General features: G+C 37.0%; 1 protein-coding gene across 1 annotated transcript; it reads left to right on the top strand.

Annotated features, from left to right (window-relative positions):
• The first annotated feature begins 2867 nt into the window (after positions 1–2867).
• Positions 2868–16066, top strand: LOC121148050 (prostaglandin-E(2) 9-reductase-like). The gene is made up of 9 exons (XM_040968034.1): positions 2868–2986; positions 7009–7176; positions 8228–8344; positions 9153–9230; positions 9635–9757; positions 12418–12527; positions 12813–12978; positions 14018–14100; positions 15908–16066. Exons 1-9 carry the CDS (start codon positions 2903–2905, stop codon positions 15948–15950), a joined length of 972 nt encoding a protein of 323 aa, XP_040823968.1. The 5' UTR covers positions 2868–2902; the 3' UTR covers positions 15951–16066.
• Positions 16067–21646: the final 5580 nt, after the last annotated feature.

The raw sequence follows: 21646 nt of genomic DNA, 5'->3' as shown, positions 1-21646 counted from the left end.
AGTGACTTCCCTGGTCTCCATGGACAGAGAGAACTACCGTCTGGCAAACATATCCTTTGAAATACTTATCTAAAATCTGAGAGCTTCAGGGATTTCCTCCCCTGAAATGTCAATGAAATGGTTGTTATCATTTCTCCCACCAATCTCCATCCTTCTGAGCAAATCTGCTTTTCTCCAAAAGAATTAGAAAAACACATCATACAAGTAGTAAGTTCTGTGTTAAGAAAGGGTCTTCATGGAAACCAAAAGCCCATTTCTTTTTTTCACAAACCTGCAAATTTAGTACCTGCTTTCTGCTCTGTGGAAATAGTGCAATTGGCGTGACTTACTAAGAAGCAATGTGAGTTAACCAGAAGAGAGATGTCCAGTCAACAACATCTGAGAAAATTCCTCCATTACTACCTGCTCACTACCAAGGTCTCTTTCTTAATAATCATGAGAAAATGGATGAATTGTTAATCAGAAAAAGCAAAGGTAGAAAGAAAACGCAAAACCGAGGTAAATGGCTCCATATCAAAAGTAGTAAATAATTCATTTTGGAAATACATTTGACTTTAAATTGACTTTAAATACACTGACTTTAAATTGTTAAGGAATATTGTTTCTATATCAATTTATTTAAGATGTGCTTTTTTAAATCATGAAAGGATGCTTTTTTTTATCAAATACTTTCTCTGTGTCTAATGAGGTGATCAAATTATTTTTATCCTTCAGTTATTGATATGAAGCATCATTTTTTTTTTTTTTTTAAAGATTTATTTTTATTATTTTTTATTGGAAAGGCGGATATACAGAGAGGAGAGACAGAGAGGAAGATCTTCCATCCGATGATTCACTCCCCAAGTGAGCCGCAACGGCCGATACTATGCCGATCCGAAGCCAGGAGCCTCTTCCGGGTCTCCCACGCGGGTGCAGGTTCCCAAAGCTTTGGGCCGTCCTCAACTGCTTTCCCAGGCCACAGGCAGGGAGCTGGAAGGGAAGCGGGGCTGCCGGGATTAGAACCGGCGCCCATATGGGATCCCGGGCGTGCAAGGCGAGGACTTAACCACTTGCGCCACCGCGCCGGGCCCGAAGCATCATTTTTATCACTTGGCTTATGCTGAACCATCCTTCTTTTCCTGCAGTAAAACCCACTTAGCTATGTTGGATGGTTTTTGTGATGTGTTGCTGGATTTCCTTGGCTGCAATATGCACATTAATGCTTAACGGAAGGGTTAACTATGGGAAATAACTTAGGCCTGAAAACTGTTTTGTACTACTCTCAGAAAAAAAAGTCTCCAGGTGGGAATCACCATGAAGTGTGGGGGTTGGGGTTAGAAAGTTCCAGCCAGCAGTTACAAAGGAAACATTAGTTCTCCACACTACCTGATAACGGAGTGGCAGGGCACCTCTGCTTACTGTCAGAGATGAAAGAAAATGTTGGAGCAGACTGATGTGCTTTGAGTACTTTCTTCAGCCCACATGGAAATCGTATCCAGATGACTGAGTTACTATTGTGTCATGTTGTGCCCTTTGAATCCACTGTGGGATCTATCCCCACAGTCAGGGCTGAGCAGGTACATGTGAACACAGCAACAACCTAGGATTTGTCAAATGTTTGGGCGTGGGGAACATATATCAGAAGTGTATGGTCCTGAATTATCATAGCGCCTACCTATTTTAAAGTGTTGTAAGATCCACATAAATCATCTGTTCTCCACCATCTGTCTACCCAAAATGGAGAGAGTTTTATGGGTTCCGACTCTGTGGCCACTACTGCCCTGTCAGACTTCATTGGACCCATGAAGCTCAGTTGACCTTGCTAGAATGCAGAAATGACATTTTAGACTGACATTAAAGTCTGTAAGTGTTGTAGAATTATTTTGTAGTTAGCCATGTTACTATTGATGCTGGACCATTAAAATGGCCTTCATATTCCAGAGCAGGTGAGGAAGTAGATGCATCAGCTTGTGGTAGAGACATTGGTGTCTCTGCTGGATTTTGGAGGTTCAATGTTCTCTCTCAACTTCATCACCCACTTCCTTAGCTTTTGGGAAAGTGGATTGTTATATGAATACCTGTTTAAAATGCTGGCACCTGTGGTACAATCATTGAAACCACCAAATTAATATAATTCTCAGAATTTTAACTTTTGTTATTTCATTGAAGGTTAATCTTTTAAAAATATATCAGAAATCAATGTTTTAATTGAAAAGTCAGATATACAGAGGAAGAGAGACAGAGAAGATCTTCCATCCCTTGATTCACTCCCCAAGTGGTCACAATGACTGGAGCTGAGCCAATCTGCAGCCAGAAATCCAGAACCTCTTCTGAGTCTCCTAAATGGGAGCAGGGTTCCAAGGCTTTGGGCCGTCCTCAATTGCCCTCCCAGGCCAGAAGCAGGGAGCTGGATGGGAAGCGGGGCTGCTGGGATTAGAACCAGCACCCATATGGGATCCTAGCATGTGCAAGGCAAGGACTTTAGAAGCTAGGCTACTGCACTGGGCTCCCAGAAATCATTTCTTTAATTCTCTGTATCTATGTTTATATATGCAGCACAGTTGTTTCAAACAATGTTTGGCTAGATGGGTTTTCATCACAAAAATAAAACAAGAAAATGGATAGTTTATGGGGTTTTTAAAGTCAACAGTTGTTGGTTAAATGTTTTCAGTGTTTTTAAAATTTATGAGTATTTCTAAATAAAGAAATTTACAAATGTAATGATTTAATTTTATCTTTAATAAAAGTATCTTTCATATAACATAATGAGCTGTTTCAAAATGTTTGATTAAATGTGGAATACTGCTTTAACTTCATTCCTCCTGTGTCTTAGACTTTAGACAGACAGTTGAGCTATGGACTTCCTGTTATCACTGTGAAGGCAGAAGCAAGCAGAGTGCTCTCAGCCAGCAGAACTAAAGCAATGGATTTCAAGCATCAGCGTGTGGCATTAAACGACGGTCACTCCATTCCTGTACTGGGATTTGGCACTTATGCACCTGACGAGGTAATTACATTGCTTTTTGCTTGAGGGGACAAGAGAAAATAGAGCCGGAATTTGAGGAATGTGATCTAGCCTTCCAAGTCAGCAGGTTTCTGTGTGACTGTCAGTTTCACTGTGTTGTCTCAACCCTGTGTGTGCCAGAGTAATCTCATGCAGGAAATTGAACTTGGTGACCCTTTATTCAGCCTGACAGTCAGATTCCCCGCTGACAGCCTCCTGCTGATGATCTCAGACCTTTGTTTTGCTTCCTCCATCAGTATGCTGACTTTACTAATGAGAAAAATAGTCCACCCTCAACAGGACAGTTATGCTTTCTGTTTCAGTCTGCAGATTGTGGTAGCAAAGAAAAAAAAAATCTCAGCGTGACTACTTCCTAGCATGCTTGCTTGATATTTGATTGCACTTGGAGTGAGGGTTTTTTTTTTCCCCAGAATTGTTTTCCTCCTCCCAAAACACGGAATGCTGCAGGAGAATGTTTGTAATTGTAACGAAAATGCATGCGGTATGAAATTTATCAGTAATGTTTTGGCAATGAGTTAACACAAACATCGCAGAGCAATTACTGGAGCTTGGCAGTGTAGATTTTCCCTTATCCTACTCTCACACTGAGAAATGGATGAATGGAATCACAACATTTTAGGCAGAAACAGAAAGAGCGATTCTAAGCGGTTTATTCCCATTAACCAATAAAGGACTCAGACAAGTGTATGGTGCAACCTGGACACCAAGGAAGGATTCTGCACACTGACATTGTCCTCTAATGAAGTAACTGTGGGACATGGGTCAGCTTACCTAAAATTTGAGCTTCTATTCCATCCTTGCATGTGACTTAAGAAATTAATGAAGAATATTTTCAGAACACTTGCCAAGTTAATTTTCAGCCTGAGGTACCATGTAGGAGAGGGAATGATCAAGGATATCCCTAGTGCTTCAGCTCTTGTAAATGTCTGAGGGCCCTCTCACCTGGAAACGGTAGAGCTGTCCTTGAGGAAAGGATAGCAGAACCCAGTTACGCTTCATTGTTCTAACACTGAGTGATGTGACTCTCAACTTACAAATCAATGAAAAAACATTTGTTTCATTTATCTTTTGACCTTTAATAAACGTTTACAAATTTTTGTCCAGTTTTGGGAAATTTATAATTTTAAATTTTGCTCAATTTATAAAGTATCTGAAAATAGTAACCTGTTTTTAAGGGATAACAATGAAAATAATAATTCTGTAGAGGTAATTTATTATTTGAAGATATGCATCCATTGTATATACACTTTTGAATATTTATTAATTTTAAATGTAGAGTTTCAAAAACATTAGCAGTGACAGAAATGGAGACAGCTTTTCCATCCCTTGGTTCATTCTCCAGATACTTGATGCAAAGAGGTGATTCAGGTCAATGCCAGCAACCAGGAGCCTCATCTGGGTTGTCTACATGGGTGCTTAACACAGCACATTAACAGCATAATAATTCCAAAGTATAGCATGTGGGGTGTATCAAAATCTGTACGCAATGCTGGCATCACAGGTGGTGTTGTGCCGGTTTTTGAAATCCCCAGATAATCATCAAGTCTGAAGTCGGTGCTAAGGCAAAAAGGTGGTTTATTCAGGTTAGCCTAGGTCTCCCAGCCACCTCCCCCAGCCCAGCATGGCTGGGAGGGGGAGGGGCAGCCGCAGCCGAGGCTGCAAGGATCCACAAGGAGGACCAAAGAAGCGCGAGCCAGAAGAGCGAGGGAAGGGGCCCGAGAGCCCAAGCCCCCCAGTTCTTATGCATTTTAGGCTATTAATTATACAGTCATGATTTAGCAGGCTTCTATTGGTGGGTTTGAAACAAGCAACTTTCAAAAAGTACAAATTGATAAGCTATTGGGCTGTGAATCTTATCACACACCAGGTACCTCCTTCCTGAGGAGTGGTCTGCCTACGTGACCTGCCAGGTGTCCTGCTGGGTGTCACGTAGACTATCAGGCCTGAGGTTCACACAGCCCCCAGCCAAGCCATTAAGGCAGAATCACAAAAGGCAGAAAACGCCTAGGTTCTTCAGTGGCACTACACAGCTCTTTGTTTTTAAATTTCATTACATTTTATGACACAATTTCATAGGCTCTGGGATTCCCCTAACCCCTGCCCATACTCTCCCCCCATGGTGGATTCCTCCACCTTGTTGCAGTATTACAATTCAAATCCAGTCATGATTCCTTCATTGCAAGCATGTACCATGCATAGAGTCCAGTATCTTATTCTCCAGATAAATTCAGCAGTTTCTTGGGGAGACCATCTCTGGTCTGAAAGCAGAGCTGGCGGAATATCACCCGTCTGATGAAAAGCCACAACATAACAACCACAATAATTTACAACACTATGGAGTTAATTGGCATGGTATTGAGTAACTAATATGTTAGAAAATGCAAGTTCTTAACCACATCCTGTGACTACTTCATTGACATTTCAATTTTAGTTTACATATGACTAGCTGCTATACACCTTAAAGTGACTATAGGGTACTATTCAGCTGTCTCTCACACAGCTCTTGACATAAACTTACTGTTGGCATTTATTTTTGTGTGCATGTGATTTGGGATGGGGCATACAGAACAGCTCTGTAGGAAAACATGAACATAATTTTCTTCAGTGCATTCAACTGGTTGCCTATTTTCAATCTTTATCTCATTAGTATTAGGGAACCCACATTGTTTCTCATTCTCTAACGTATTGAGTTGGTGGCTGCAGCTACAATGCTTGTGCAGACTGTAGAGTGTATGCATTCCTGCTGTTTTGTCTGTTTTTGTGGTATGGTTATTATATGTATGGGCTAACACAGATCTGTTTACTTGAAATTTACTTGAAATTCAAAGCAAACTGATTTCTTTAAAGTTTTCAGGCCAGTGTGGTGTCATAACCATGTAATCCTTAACCCTGCAGTTCCAGCATCTTATAAAGGCACCTTTATGCCCCAGTTGTTCCACTTCTGATTCAGCTCCCCACTTATGGCCTAGGAAAGTAGCAGAAGATGGCAAAGGCCCTTGGGGCATTGCACCTATTTTATAGACCAAGAAAAAAATCCTGCCTCCTAACTCTGATCAGCTTAGTTCTGCCATTGCAGACAACTGGTGAGTGAAGCAGTGAATGGAAGATAATTATTTGTTTCTTTTGCTTTCTGCAAATCTTCCTTTGCAATAAAAATAAATCAATGTTAAAAAATAAAGTTTTTAAATACTGTAAATATACTTCTTACAGAATTGAACAACTTTTTATTACTGTGGATGAGGATGAATAGTTTACATTACATTTTTTCCATATTTCTTTCCATTTAATTTTCACCTGTGTTAATTGTTCTTTATAAATACTCTGTATTAATATAATCATGGTACTAAGATAGTGCAGCATCCCTGTATTCTTACATTAAATAATAAAGCCAGCTTAGTTCAGAAACTTTGACACTAGTGTTTAAAACAACAGTCCCAGGCCCCACACTGTAGCCCGATGGCTAAAGTTCTGGTTTTACATATGCCAGAATCCCACATGGGCACCAGTTTGTGTCTTGGCTGCTCTGCTTCCCATTTAGCTCCCTGCTTGTGGCCTGGGAAAGTGGTGGAGGATGACCAAAATCCTTGGGACCGTGGACTCACATGGGATACACAGAAGAAGCTCACGGCTCCTGGATTCAGTTTGGCTCAGTTCCAGCCATTGTGGCTGCTTGGGGAGTGAACCAAAGGATTGAATATCTTCTTGTCTGTCTATCCTCTCTGTATGTCTTACTTTCTAAGTAAGATAAATAGATAGATAGAAAAATAAATAAATAAATAAATAAAATGTTTTTAATAATTGCCCCATGTGAAGAATTTCTTAACCAACCTACCTCTTGGTATTAATTAGGAAAGATTCAGGCAAATTGAAATTCATTCATTTCCCCGAAATGCAAACTTATTCAAGGACAAAGGAAATGAATGATTGCTGTGAAAGTCACTAATGATGCCTGAACCTACTTTAGTCACGTGGTTCTGCAAATAGTCTTGTGTCTTCTTTTCTAGGTTCCTAAGAGTGAGGCTTGTAAGGCCACCAAAATAGCCATAGATGTTGGGTTCCGCCATATAGATGCGTCTCATGTGTACCAAAATGAAAAGGAAGTAGGTCAGGCCATTCGAAGCAAGATTGCAGATGGCACTGTGAAGAGAGAAGACATATTCTACACCTCCAAGGTATTTCGTAGTTGATGCGTAAGAATACTCAATAATGAAATGGGATCTATAAGTATGATAAATATACGTGATATGCGTGTTTTCATTTTTTTTAAGTATGCAGGGACCTTTAATGTATCTTCTGACTTGTTTTATCACTCAATATTCTTTCATGAGCATGTTGACCAGTGTCATTTAGTCGTATAATTTCTTGAAGATCTTACTGTTACTTTTCAACTTTATTCCTTGTGGTCTTTAAAGACGCATGATAGACATGCAGGATAAATTCAAGTTAAATATCCACCTTGGAAGGTTCAGATTCCACCTACATTAAATGATAATTTCTCCAGGTAAGTGATGGTGAATTGGCAATTTTTCTCCTTCTTTCTTAGAACCTGGACTCCATCTGCACATTTTATTCTGGTACTAACATTTCCATTTCCATTGAAAAATCTCTGTCGGTATCATTGGATTTCCTTTAGTAATGACAGTGCTTTCCTCTTGAGAATGTAACAACACTGTTTTCCTTTTCAAAATTAAAGTGCAATGTGCAGAGTGTCTCAACTGATGGTACCTAGTTGGGGTTCCATGAACTTCATGCATACTGATATCCATAATTTTCTCTGATTAGGAAAAGTTTTCTACTGTTATTTCATTGACTGGGTTTTCTTACTCTTTATTCCCCCCCCCTTTAGGAATTCCAAAGCCTTAAATAATGATATGCAAGAAATTATGGACAATAATATTTTTTTATTTTGTTAATCTGAGATATTTGAAAACAAGTCTTTAAGATCATATATTATTCTTTATTCTACTTCTATGATTTGTTTTTAGGGTTTTAAAAGTATTTACACTTGATTTAATCACCATGGATTAGTGTGTTTACCATTAATAACTAAATCAGTGGCAACAGGTTCTGATGATATGCAGGACACAGGAATAACAAAGAAAGTATCATTTTCTTCCACATTTATAACTTTTAATTTAAAAAGTCTAAAAAATACATTAAGAAAACAGTGAAATTTCAATAATATAGCTATCCAGTACAACTTCTACTCTTTAAATCCTGCAGCTTTGGTGCACTTTTCTTCGACCAGAGCTAGTACGAACAGGCTTGGAACAGTCACTGAAAGCTCTTCAACTGGACTACGTAGATCTGTACATTATTCATTTCCCTGCAGCTATGAAGGCAAGTAGTTAACATCATCAAATTTATTTCATGTTAGCTGTCAGTGTGACTATCATATTTATGAATGAGTAAATGATACTGATACATTTGTAGAAGTTTCACATATGTGAGTTACAGAAACTTCTTAAACTGGTTTCAACAATACGGTTTATTGAAATATGTAAATAGGAAGCCCATGTCATGAGCAATGTACACATTTTAAGTAACTTTAGGATATATGTTTTTATCAGTATTTTTCCATAGTAGTATTACAGATTTAATTAGCTTTCATCTGAACGTTTTCCTTGATAGCACTTATGGCTCTGAAGCTGTTATCAAGTTATATCCATTAACATTTCATAGCTGATGCATCTTCTAGTGTTACACTATAACCTTGATCCATGTTCTATGGTGCAAGTACTTGCTCTTTGATACACATATTAACAGGGACATGAGGTACACTGCTTGTGTATTTTTTAGTGTGTGTGAAGATTACAATCCATTATTGGTAGAGATGAAAGTTATGTAAGTATTACTTTTTACAGTGAAAGAAAGTACAGAACACAGAAAATCTAAGAAACACCATTAGGATCCTGACAATAGGATTAATTAATACATACATAACAGTTAGAAGAACAATAACATGTAACATAATGCCAGTCTTTACCATTTGATATGCAAAACATGTTGCAAGTACATGTCTGTGGAATGATGCTCCACATATTTCACTGAGTCTCAGTATTCCCACCTTAAATGCATCTGGGTGTATTGCTGTTGTGTGGATACCTGAATTTGCTGATCTAATGAAACACGACTGCTACTATTCTAGCCTGGGGAGGAGCTGTTCCCGACAGATGAAAATGGAAAACCAGTACATGACAGAGTGGACCTCTGTGCCACATGGGAGGTGAGTACTCTCAGGAATGAATAAAAAATAAACAATAAAGGGAGACTGTAGGATGTAGGTTAATATAAAGAACAGGTTAGTCATACCTGGATGTATAAATGCACACAATTATTAATGGTTAATGTGTTGAATTGGGTGGAGGAGAAAGACAAAACTAGAATTCCATAAACAGAAATGCAGAAGAATTAAGAACAAAAGAGATGGGCTTATTTTTTCCATTCACACACAGTAATTTCTCCATTTTCTTTTGGAGGGCAATAAGATGTGTATCCTTAGTGTCATTGTATTTTCCCATTTTGAAACATTTTTTCTTGTTTTCACAGAATATTTTTTTAGATATGTCATCATATCTTTATATTATCCTCATTATCTCTGGAAATACTTATTCCAATCTTTCCTCTTAGGCCTTGGAAAAGTGCAAGGACGCAGGACTGGTCAAGTCCATCGGGGTTTCCAACTTCAACCGCAGGCAGTTGGAGATGATTCTGAACAAGCCAGGCCTCAAGTACAAGCCCGTGTGCAACCAGGTGAGAATTATCAGATTTCTCTCATGCTTTTCATTCTTTTCTTCTTGTACCACAGTCAGAAATCCATTTGTTCTCCACTCCCCTTCAGTACATGCTCTAGAACGCAAAATCTGCAGGCAGAGTGTCTGCCTGTTTGGAGGGCAAGAAGGGCCTTCCTTTGTCTCTATGTTTTGTAATGTCTTAGTGAAAAGGTAAGGCATTGTGAGGGCTGAAAAACTAAAGATGGTCAAGAAAGACAAAAGTCAATATTCAAACATGAATAAAATGGTGAATTTATATGAGATTAATGAGTAAGTAGATTAAGAGGACCATGGATTGCTGAAGAACATTTGGAAAGCACCGTACATCTGAAAAAGGGCCATGAAAACATATCATCTGCAGTATATAAAGATAGTGTAACTATAGGGGAAGATAGGTGTGAAGGGTTTGTTTGGCATTTGAATGTTTGCATATTTCCTATTGGTATCTGTTCCTTCTGTAACCAGAGACAGGGAAAGATAAATGGAATGTGTGAATGTACCGTGGGGAAGTTACTAATTTCTGGTCATATTGTTGTGGTCCACATCTACACTCAGGAAGTTTTTGGCACAATTTAATTTTATCTTATTTTTGAACCCATTTTAGTTTGTATCTTCTCTCCTTCCTGCTATTAGATCCACTGTAAGCACTATGCTGTGCTTGGTTTCATGTTGTAATTTAGTATCCAACAACCCACAGCCAACTAGTCAAGATCTTTGACTGAAAAGTATGGCCTGTCATGTAGTAGTATAGGCAACTGATTTCAAAATAAAAATATTATAAAATTAATATGCTTTTTAATATTGTGTATATTCCAATTTTTATTTGAAAAACTTTCACATATTTAGAAATTTAGATAATATGACTATTCCATATTTCACTTGTATAATCAAAACTCGTGATATTTTAATGTCAAGTTAATATGCATGAAAGTTTATCTTATGCATATATGCAACAGATAGCTGAATCTTGATACTATGTAGTAAACATATAGCTAATTCCTGCAAAATTCATTATCATCTATTGTAAAAGAAGACACTATTATTTAATTATAGCTTTCATAATTGGATCTAAAGTAATTAACAATTTTTCCTCCTATTATTTAGCATCAGTCCTCATTAATACCCCCAAATATCTTCTCTTTGAATAACAAAACAGTAGTAAATGACATGCCGAATTTTGACATGCTTCTCTTAGTATCCTCTTTTGAACATAGGAAATGTTTTTTCCCAGCCAGATTTGGAAACATTTTTCAGTTGAACTAACTTTTTAGATTACTGACATATAATAATAGATCAGTTGTTTCTCTACTTCATAATGATTTAAATGAGATGTTAAGGAACTGAGTGCATTAAGCTGAGTGCAAAAGGGAGCTATTCAAAAGCCAGGAACACCTGGACTTGTGTGTAACCTTGGAACACCAAGTGGCAGACCAAAATCCACAGTGCTATCTCTCTTTTGTGCCTCCCTCTGGTTAAAAATAACAGAATAGAAAGTCCCTGGTCTCAATACTAGCACTTCTTATGCTTTCCTTGAGTTGCAATTAGCAGACCAAAGTATTCTAAGATGCTTTGTTAATGTCTTCTGCCTTACTTTTTTTTTTTAGTTTTACTAATATAAGAATAATTATTCCAAGAATCGCTAGCTTCACGTAAGAATTAATGAAAGCCTTTGTGTGACATCTGCATTCTTTTGGGTATAAAAGTCTCTGTATTCACAAATAAAGTGCATCATCCTGAAAGTGTGGGTGATGGCTGTATTGTAGAATAATAAAATCATTTATCCATTAAGCTTCTTCTTATTGTCTGTTTGATTCTATGTTTCAATGCTTTGTTATTTATAGATGTACATTTTTGTTGTGAAGAAATAATTTTCCCTTTTTATATATTCTATATAATTATGGTCTTATGGTTGTTTATTCACTCTGAAGTATAGAATAAGTTTTAATATTATCCCTTCCATCATTGTAATCTACTCAAAGGGGATCATGATATTCCTACTCTACTGCTTTTTTCTTCGATCGGAGTTTTTCTAATGAATGATAAAAACTTTTTGCTTTCTAGCATGCTTAAAGTTCAGGGTTAAAAGTGTGATTTACTTATCTTGATGTGGCATTTTTGATCTCTGTTTAACATTGAAAAAGTTGTTTAGCCATCAAGGTCTGGTCACAAAGTTGCTTCAACTTGGAAATGCTATATGTTCACATTTCCACTCTTAAAGTGGTTGCTTCTGAAAAAACAAACAAACAAACCTTACATCATTGTGGTTCAGCCTCTGGCAGACAATACCTGTGAAGCCTGCATCCTAAATTGAAGCACCAGTTCAAGTTACAGTTGCTGACTCATGTACTTGGCTCTGCCATCCACGTGGCAGACCAAGGTGGAGAATTTATATTAGCTTTGATGTGTCAAACCCAAAGCCATTATGGCCATTTGGGGAAGTGAATTGGAGGTACAAGATTCCCTTTCTCATGCTCCATTGCAAGAAAAATAAACATAATATAAAAATCTTGAAATAGAAAGTACTTATGATAATATTTTCATCATTAATCCCATCCTTTATTTCTAGATTCAGCTACTCTTTTTCTTTTTAAGATTGACATCCCATATAGTCTGATACATTTTAATTTCTTCTTTCTGCAGGTGGAATGTCATCCTTATCTCAACCAGAGCAAACTGCTGGATTTCTGCAAGTCCAAGGACATTGTTCTGGTGGCCTATGGAGCTCTGGGGTCAAGTCGAGATCCAAAATGGTAAAAGAAAAATGGAAAGGTTACCTAAAATACCTCTGCTAATGAGATACTATTCGTTGGACAGGGGTTAGTTTATGGTGTTAAATCTCAAGTGGCTCAGGGAAAGGGGATGATCTGCCTTCGTAGAAGATGATGGCAGTAGTGCAGATAATGTAGTGCAGCTGTCCCAGGGGCTACATTTGAGAAGCATTGGTCAAGAGTTGCTCCCTGCTTTGATTTTTTGGAAGCCTCTGAGGAACTGAATGCTTAGACTCAGGAGCTCAGCCTTTCTACCTTCCATTCAAGGGTGGACCAGAGCTTCCCTGTTCTCTTGGAAGATCCAGTGATTTGTTCCTTGCCTAAAGAGTACAAACAAAGTCCAGCTCTGATTGTTCTTCGCTACCAGTTGCAACGTGGAGTTGTGGTCCTGGCCAAGAGTTTCATTGAGAAGGAGATCAAAGAGAACATTCAGGTGAGGAACATGTGGGGATGCTGGGTTCAAAGATGGAGACAGTATAGGTCACTTTTTTTTCTCCTTTAGCTGTCAAGACATCTTAACTTTAAGTCTTTACCCAGGCATTCAAGTTTCTGTATAGTTCTCAGTCATATTTGTTGGATTGAATTGGTTGAAGAAAAAGCATAAAGTTTGTTTTCAGTGTTAAATTGGGAATTTAAAACATTATGAAAGTGATATCTTCAGTTCCTGAAATTAGGCCATTGGATTATGTGATTTTCTTTTATGAATTATGGCTTTTTTTCTTGAAAACTCCAAGTTCATAAATCTTTTTAGCTTTCTATGATGTAACTATTCTTCCTTTCTTCCATACACTTTCTTCTTTCCCTCCTCCTTCCTTCTTATTTTTTTTTTTCAATTTTTAAGAGAACATTTTTTTAATTTATTTTGCAACTACAATGTTCAACAAGTAAAAAGAAAGACACGGTTCCACTGAAATATGGACAAAGGATATAACAAACTCAAATCATAGGATATCAATTTCCCTTTATATTCCAACTTTTTTTCAATACTCTGTATTTTAGGTGCTACAAATCAATAAAAATATTTGTCTTTGGGGTTTTGGCTCATTTCACTAAGCATAATAGTCTCTTGTTGTTTCCACTTTTTGAAAAATGTATAATTTCTTTTTTTATGATTTTATAGCATCATGTATATAAAAATACATTTCTTTATGTAGTTTTTAGTTGGTTGGCATCTGGGTTGATTTCATATCAGAGCTATTTTGAATTCAGATACTATAACATGGGATATAGATAACACTTTTGTATGCCAATTCCATTTCCCTTGGTTAAAAACCCAAGGATGGGATGTTTGTGTTAGCAGTGGGTCTGTTGTTAGATTTCTGAGGAATCTGCCTAAGTGTAGCTTGAATTCCCACCAAACCTAGTGCTTAGGGTTTGTTGATTTGCTTGACATCTCAATATTTGGTAAATTTTAGTATTCTAAAATTGGCAGATAGTCTGTATGAAACTAATAAAATACTGTTCTCTAATAGGTATTTGGATTTCAGTTGTCTTCAGAGGATATGAATGTTTTAGATGGCCTGAACAGAAATTTTCGGTGCTACCGTAATGATTTGTAAGTGGTTCTATTTACTTTTCTGAGCAGAATGTAGGATACGTATTAGCTTCCATTCTTCTGTCTATGGACATGCACTTTAAGTATCATCCGTGTAGCCTGGTTTAATGTTTGTAAAATGATATTACTTCCTCTTTTCACAAGTCTATCAGTTCTTATCAGGTAAAATGCATTTCCCATAATCCCAATGTCTTAGCTAGCAATTCTGTTTCTTCACATTAGCATGTTTGTTTACATCACAAATTGTTAAGATCATTTGCCTTATAAGATTTTATAAACTTATACATAAACAAATAATTTCAGTAACTGTGATTTCAATGCCTACTTTTTAAGAAATGATTTCTTTGCTTATGGGAACTTGTCTTTAAAAAAGAGTCCTGAATTAAGAAAAATACCTTATAACACCATATTTGTGCTAGTAGGCCTGTTCAAAACAACTTTTTTCTCAAATAAGTTTTTCAGAATTATAATTAAAATTAAAAGTATCACCTATATGTCTGAAACAACCCAGGACTAATTTCAGAGAATGCGATATTTTAAACAGATGAATGAATAGTACCAAATTGAAGCAAAAATTTATTTGGTTATCAATTTCAATATCTCACAACGGTAAAGAAATCAAAGAATACAAAATCCACTGTCACTCAGGTGGCTTTGAGTATGAACAAATGAACAAGAGCTCAGTGGACTGGAAGTTTTGAAAATACCCATTTGAAAGAATATATGTGAGGGACCAGGGAGATGTTCCAGCGGCTAAATCCTTGCCTTGTATGCCTGGGATCCCATATGACTGCCTGCTTGTGTCGTGGTTGCTCCACTTCCCCTCCAGTTCCATGCTTTTGGCCTGGGAAAGCTGTAGAATATAGCTCAAACCCTGGCGACTCTGCATCTTTGTGACTGACTTTGGCTCCTGGCTTTGGGTCCGCTCAGCTCTGGCCTTGTGGCCACTTGAGGAATGAACCAGCAGATGAAAAATCTTGCTGACTCTTTTCCTCTCTGTAAATTTATCTTCCCAATATTTTTATATATATATTTTTTTTTTCCTGAAAATTAGATGTGGAAGAGACCAGATATCCTTATTTGAGATATCCTTATTGAGTGCTTTATTTCATAGTGTATGTCTTGTAAGAGTTATCATGGTGAAATAATTGGTCTTTTATGCATAAATATACACCAGTAATACATATACAAATCAATATATTTGCAAAACTATTAGAAGAATTACAAAACTGTTAACCTTTGGACATCGATACACAGAAATACACATCACTCCAAATGGCACTGTGCTTTAGATCCTTGCAACATAATATTTTAATATTTTGAAATCTCTATCTTTCTTTCCAATATGTTACTTAGGATTCATATACTACATTTACTTTGAAAAAAGTTGACCTTAGAATGCCAGACACTAATCATTATTTGAAAAACCTACACCCTCTAGAATCATTTTTATGTTGTATATGAATATGTCTTTGTTTAAGAATAAGCATAATATGCTATGTTGCGCTTGAATATCAGATGTTAGCACTGAATATTACTTAGTGTTATAGAAATGTGCAGTTAAATGGGATGTGATTGAATTTCTTATTCTGCATGTTCTGTATACTCAGTTGCAGTTTTAGTTATAATTATAAAGCTAAGTAAAATTAAATATATTTACAATTAACTCATGCTCATATAAAAATCAGATTTTAAAATCAGGAAAAAAGTCTTTTTTATTTTCTAGTGGTAAATCCATGGAAATTGTTTCACTGCTGTTCTTGAAATGTGGTCACTGAGTTAAGATTGTGTGTTATTTTCTTTTTAGTCTTGCTGACCACCCAGATTTCCCATTTTCTGATGAATATTAACATGGAGACTGTGTTCATGGCTTCTGCCCAAGCTCCTGCGAGTGAATGGTGATGCAGGAGACATCTCAGATGCTGGTGACTGGACTCTCTCTTCTTGGTATGAGCTGCTTAACAACTCACCCTCAACTGCTGCCACATATCCAGAGAATAACCCATGCCTGTCAACTCTGTCAATATATAGAATAAATAATCTGTTATTAAAGATTTTGGCCTGACACTATTTGTAACAGGTGTCTGCTCTGCTTCGCTCCGGCTCCTTAATTCCTCAAGTTGATTTGCTTAGGTGTTTTGAGACCTGCAAGGAAGGCAAATAATTAGCTGAGGATATTTTTCGGAGTAAGGTGGGAAGGATTTGCAGCCTGAACAGCGTTTACTGGGCTTTCTTCAGACATTGTTTCTTTAGTGCTTTCAGGAACAAGCCAAATCTGTGTAAATCTCAGCAGGCAAGGCAATGCTGCAGAATGAACAACAGTCCAATGATTCTCTTTCAGCATCTCATGAATTAGAGATACTGACCCTTTGGTATTTGGTACCCCTGGGCGGCTTACAGTCAACAACGGATGCAGTGTCCTGGAGATTCAGCAAGGAAGACTGGTTAGGAGTCAAATATGAGGGAGATTTTTAAAGGGTTAGTTAAGCACACCTCTGTTTAAAATATTGGCAACAACTTTTTGATCATAATATATCCAGAAAAGGTCATCTTAAAATATCTTATCAAAAAAGAGAAAGCTGAGGCTCACATTCATGTTATATGGCTACTGGTTAGCAGTATGGTTGATTATCATGGGGTAGGAAGGGTTATTAAAGGTAACTGTTAAGTTACACTGTGAAGCAAATTCAACTATCAAAGTGACTTAGAGATAAGGGAGAAAAAACTTTCCCAAGTTCACCCGAGGTAAGTTGTTCTTCCTCATTGCCATTGGAATAGCCACACAGTAATTCATAATTTGGGACCTTTGCTTATCTTGATTCACCCCTAATCTTATGATAGGCAGTTGGTTGTAGTCTGTGAGGGGAATGGGGGTCATTGTGTACAATGAGAGAAATCTTTGCGTGATAAATTTATTCTCTATGGAAATTGGAAAACCACTAAGAAATGCAATGTTGGGTCTGCAAGTTTGAGCTGCTTGTAAAGCCATCTCCTTGGTCAAATTTCTTGCCAATTCTGGGCCCACACATCGATTTGCAGTCATGTGATAGAATATGTTAGATATGTTTGATGACTTGCACAATTCTTCCGTAGCTCTTCACTTATGGCTCACTGTTATCTGTACCAAAGTATAAAGTCCTTAGTAATTGTTGTCAGAATTGGGCCCAATGTTCATCAGTCACTGGGCTGGAGGTTGCATCCTGTTAGTGGACTCAGAGATTATCTGGAATCAATGTGAGCATGGCCAGCCCATTGGGGTCAATGGTATGGGAAATAACCCAATAGAATTGAAAATCATGATCGTACAAACTAGTTTTCCAAGGCTGACCTCTGAATCACCGAGTGTGGAAAATTTCACAGCGTGTCTCTTGACTTTTCTTGACTGGAATATACTTTTTTCTTGCCTTGTCAATTGATTAAGCAAAAATTGTCTTTGTTTATTGGTTTTATTTTGTTACACTTTGATTCCTAATCCGCTCTGAGTACATCTTTGAATAACATATAAGCTATGGGCTTTCTTTCATACTTCTGCATGCAAAGATTTAGATTGCCATTGCCTGATGAAAATATTCTGTCTTTTCTCCTGAGGTCATCTTAGCTTGTTGTAGCTGAGTGGATTCATTTTGGGGGTTTCCATTCTGTTCCATTGGTTTATGTGTCTATTTCTGTGCCAATACCAGGCTGTTTAGATAAAAATCGCTATGCAGTTTTATTTGTGTAGTGAAGTCTCATCTGCTTCTACATGAATTTTATCATTCTTTTTGTGTCTTGAAGCTTGGTATTGTAATCCCTTGGGCTTTTTTCTAAGATTGCTTTACCTTGGGACCTGGCATGGTAGCTTAATGACTAAAGTCCTCACCTTGCACACTCCAAGATACTTTATGGATGCCAGTTCCTGTCCCGGCAGTCCTGCTTCCCATCTCTTTCCCTGCCTGTGACCTAGGAAAAGCAGTGGAAGATGACCCAAAGCCTTGGGACGCTGCACTAGTGTGGGAGACTCAGAAGAAGCTCCTGGCATCTGGCTTCAGATCGTCTCAGCTCCAGCTGTGGTGGCTGAATTTGGAGAGTGAATCAGCAGATGGAAGATATTCTCTGTCTTTCCTCCTCTCTGTATATCTGAATTTCCAGTAAAAAATATTTAAAAAAAAAAGATTGCTTTACCTTTATAGTGGGGTTTCTTTTATTCCTAAATGAATTTTATCATTATTTTCCTAGGTTTGTGAAGCATGTCCTTACTAATTTTGACTAGGAGATAATTGAATCTGTAAATTGTGTTGGGTATTATCGCTGTTTTGGTGATGTGAATTCCTCCAATCCACCAACAGGGAAGCCTGTTCTATGACTCTGGGTCTATTATTTCTTTCTCTCCTGTTACATAGTTTCCATTGTAGGCAGCTTTCACATCCTTGGCTAAGCCTTTTCCAGCATAATTAAACATTTTTTAGTCATGAATCCTACTGATATTATAATTCTTTAATGATCATGACACTTTTGTGAATACAATGGCTAGTAATCTTTTGAAAGCTTTTTATTCTAGCAATTTTATCAAACTCTTACATGAATTCCAACAGTTTCATCATGTAATTATTTAGTTTCTTTCTATGTGGGATCATGCCCTCTGCAAAAAAGTTATTATTTTTATTTTTTAAATCATTTTTTAACATACTCATGGAAACATCCAGTGATATACACATCAGCATGTTCCCTTTTACTATTTTTTAAAGAGATTAATTTATTTTTATTTGAAGGGCAGATTCATAGAGAAGGAGACAGAGATCTTTCATCCACTGGTTTATTTCCCAAATGGCTGCAATGGTCGGAGCTGAGTCCACTGAAGCCAGAAATCAAGAGATTCTTTTAGGTCTCCCATGTGTGTCATGGGTCGGAGGATTCCGGGCAACCACTGCTAAATTTCCTAGTTCATAAGCAGGGAGTTGGACTGAAAATGGGCATCTTGAACTATAGCTGGTACCGACATGGAATGCTGACACTGCATGTGCAGGAGGAACCTGTTAAGCCACCATGTTCCTCATGTTGTGTTACAATAATGAGAGTTTTGGAAGCAAAAATCTGGAGTGTGATCAAGTATCTGCCATTAGGAGATGAAATAAATCATAGACTATACAGACAATGGAACAGTATGTGGTCTTCAGAGCTTAAAAGCAAAAGGCAGCTTTCAAAAATGATTCATCTATTTTTATTGGAAAGGCAATTATACAGAGAAAAGAATATACAGAGAGAAAGATCTTCCATCTGTTGGTTCCCCATCCAAGTAGCCACAATGGCCAGAGCTAAACTAATCCAAAGCCACGAGCTGCTTATTGGTCTCTCATGTGGGTGTAGAGTTCCAACACTGTGGACAATTTTGGACTGATTTCCTAGGCCAGAAACAGGGAGCTGGATGGGAAGCAGCACAGCTATTGCACAAACTGGCACCCATGTGAGATTCCGCCCAGTGCCTGTAAGACAAGGATTCAGCACTAGGCTATGGTGCCAGGCTCACAAACGAAACTTTTTCACAGGGATAATTTGTGTCTCTCTTTTCCAATTTGTATCCTTTCAATTATTTATTTTTTTTAAAATGGCTGTAACTAAAACTTCCTGAAGCTATTGACTAACCATGCTCAGACCAAAACCCTTTCTAATTGGGGATATTAGTGGATATTTATGTAACATTTCCCATTCAATATGACATTGGTGTTGGGTTTGTCACTTACATCATTGTTTTTGCTGAGGAAAGTTTTATCCATACTCAGTTTCTGAAGGATTTGATTATGAAAACATGTTGTATTTTGTCAAAATCTTCCTCTGCATTTGTTGAGATTATTATATAGTTTTTAGTATTTAAAGTACTAATGAGATGTATGACATTGATTGGTTTTCATGTATTGAACTATACCTGTGTACTAGGAATAAATCCTACTTGATATGAATAAATTATTTTTCTAATGTATTGTTGGTTTTAATTAGCTAGTATTTTCTTTAGGATTTTTGTTTCCGTGTTTATCAAGGATATTGTTCTATAATTATCTCTCTGTATGTATCTTTTCCTGGTTTTGGAATTAAGATGACAATAGCCTCATAGAGGGAGTTTAGGACAATTTCTTCCCTTTCATTGTTCTGAATATTTTGAGAATTGGAGTTAATTCCTAAAATGTTTGGTAGAGTACAACAGTAAATGTATGCAGTCCTGTGCTTTTCATTTTTGCAAGGGTCTTTATTCTTGATTCAGTCTCTATCTTGATTATTGGTATATTTAGGATTTTTATTTTGCATCTTCATGACTAAAGTTTGTAGGTTGCATGAGTTCAGACAAGTATTCCTTTCTTGTAGATTTTTTAATTTCTTGGCATAACATTGATTGCAGTGCTTACTGACAATTTTTGTTTCTATGATATCCATTATAACAATTACCATTTTATCTCTTATTTTTTGAAGGCTAATTTGAAGTCTAGTTGTATCAGTGGGGTATCAATATTATCCATTTTTTTTTCAAAAACATTGTTAGATTGTCCCATTGATGCCTTTCTTTAGGTATGCACTAATTGTTACAAAGTTTTCTTAGTACTGCTAAGGCGACATCCCACATTTTTGGCATGGTTTGTTATCATCTTTAATCATTCCTGGGAATTTTTACTTCTGCTTTGATTTTTCATAAGACCCAGTAGTTATTCAGAAACGTATTATTCAGTCTATATGTTCATATATTTTCAAGAATCTCCAAAGTGTTAATTTTCAGCTTCATTCAACTATGATCAGGTGTGTGATATGATGTTCTTATTTTTGAATCTATTGAGACTTGCTTTATTCCCTAAAATGCAGTCTATTTAGGTAAAGTTCCACGCACTGCCAATAAGATTATATATCCTATAATTATGGGATGTAATGTTGTGTAGATTTCAAGTAGGTTCATTTGGCCCATATCATAGATTAGCTCTGTTGTTTCTTTGTTTTTTTGGGGAGGTCTAGTTTATCTTTCCATCGGAAAAAGTGGATTGTTGAAATCCTCTAGTATTAGTTACTGAGGATGTATATCTCACTTCACATCCATTAAGGTGTGTTTTAAAAAGCAGTGTTTCCTGGAAATGAGTCGATGTGCATTTGCTACAGTCATATCTTCCTGTTGAATGATCTTCAGTCAATATGTCATTCCCTTGTTTTTCTCTGCTAAAGTTCTGTGTGTGTGTTAAAATCCGTTTTTCCTGACACTGGGATGTTATCTCTGCTTGTTTTTACTCTCTATTAGCATGGTATGCCTTTTCTCATTTTTTCACTTTGAGTCAGCATACATCTTTCGTGGTAAGTTTTGTTTCAGATAGGCAAAAAGCAGATGGATCTTGTGCGTTTAATCCATTTAGTCAATCAACATTTTTTAATGGGGGATTTTAGGCCAATTACACTCAAGATTATTATCAATAATAAAACTTATTCCTGCCATTTTCCCATAATATTATGGTTTATTGCTTTGGGCTTCCTTTGTACTTCTGTTAGATTTTCTGCTTTGACATATTTCAGCATGCTATCATTTTCTTTCAGGCTGTAACAC

The sequence above is a fragment of the Ochotona curzoniae genome, unplaced genomic scaffold (assembly GCF_017591425.1).
Source record: "Ochotona curzoniae isolate NIBS_2020 unplaced genomic scaffold, NIBS_Ocur_1.0 scaffold_4683, whole genome shotgun sequence".
NCBI lineage: Eukaryota > Metazoa > Chordata > Mammalia > Lagomorpha > Ochotonidae > Ochotona > Ochotona curzoniae.
This window is presented reverse-complemented; position numbering and strand designations above follow the sequence as displayed.

Excerpts from the sequence above, each read along its gene's own strand:
- LOC121148050 (XM_040968034.1), top strand. The coding sequence starts at position 2,903 with ATGGATTTCAAGCATCAGCGTGTGGCATTAAACGACGGTCACTCCATT. Across the intron at positions 9,758-12,417 it reads ACAAGCCCGTGTGCAACCAG|GTGGAATGTCATCCTTATCT; the intron begins GTGAGAATTATC and ends TTCTTTCTGCAG. Across the intron at positions 12,528-12,812 it reads TCAAGTCGAGATCCAAAATG|GGTGGACCAGAGCTTCCCTG; the intron begins GTAAAAGAAAAA and ends CTTCCATTCAAG.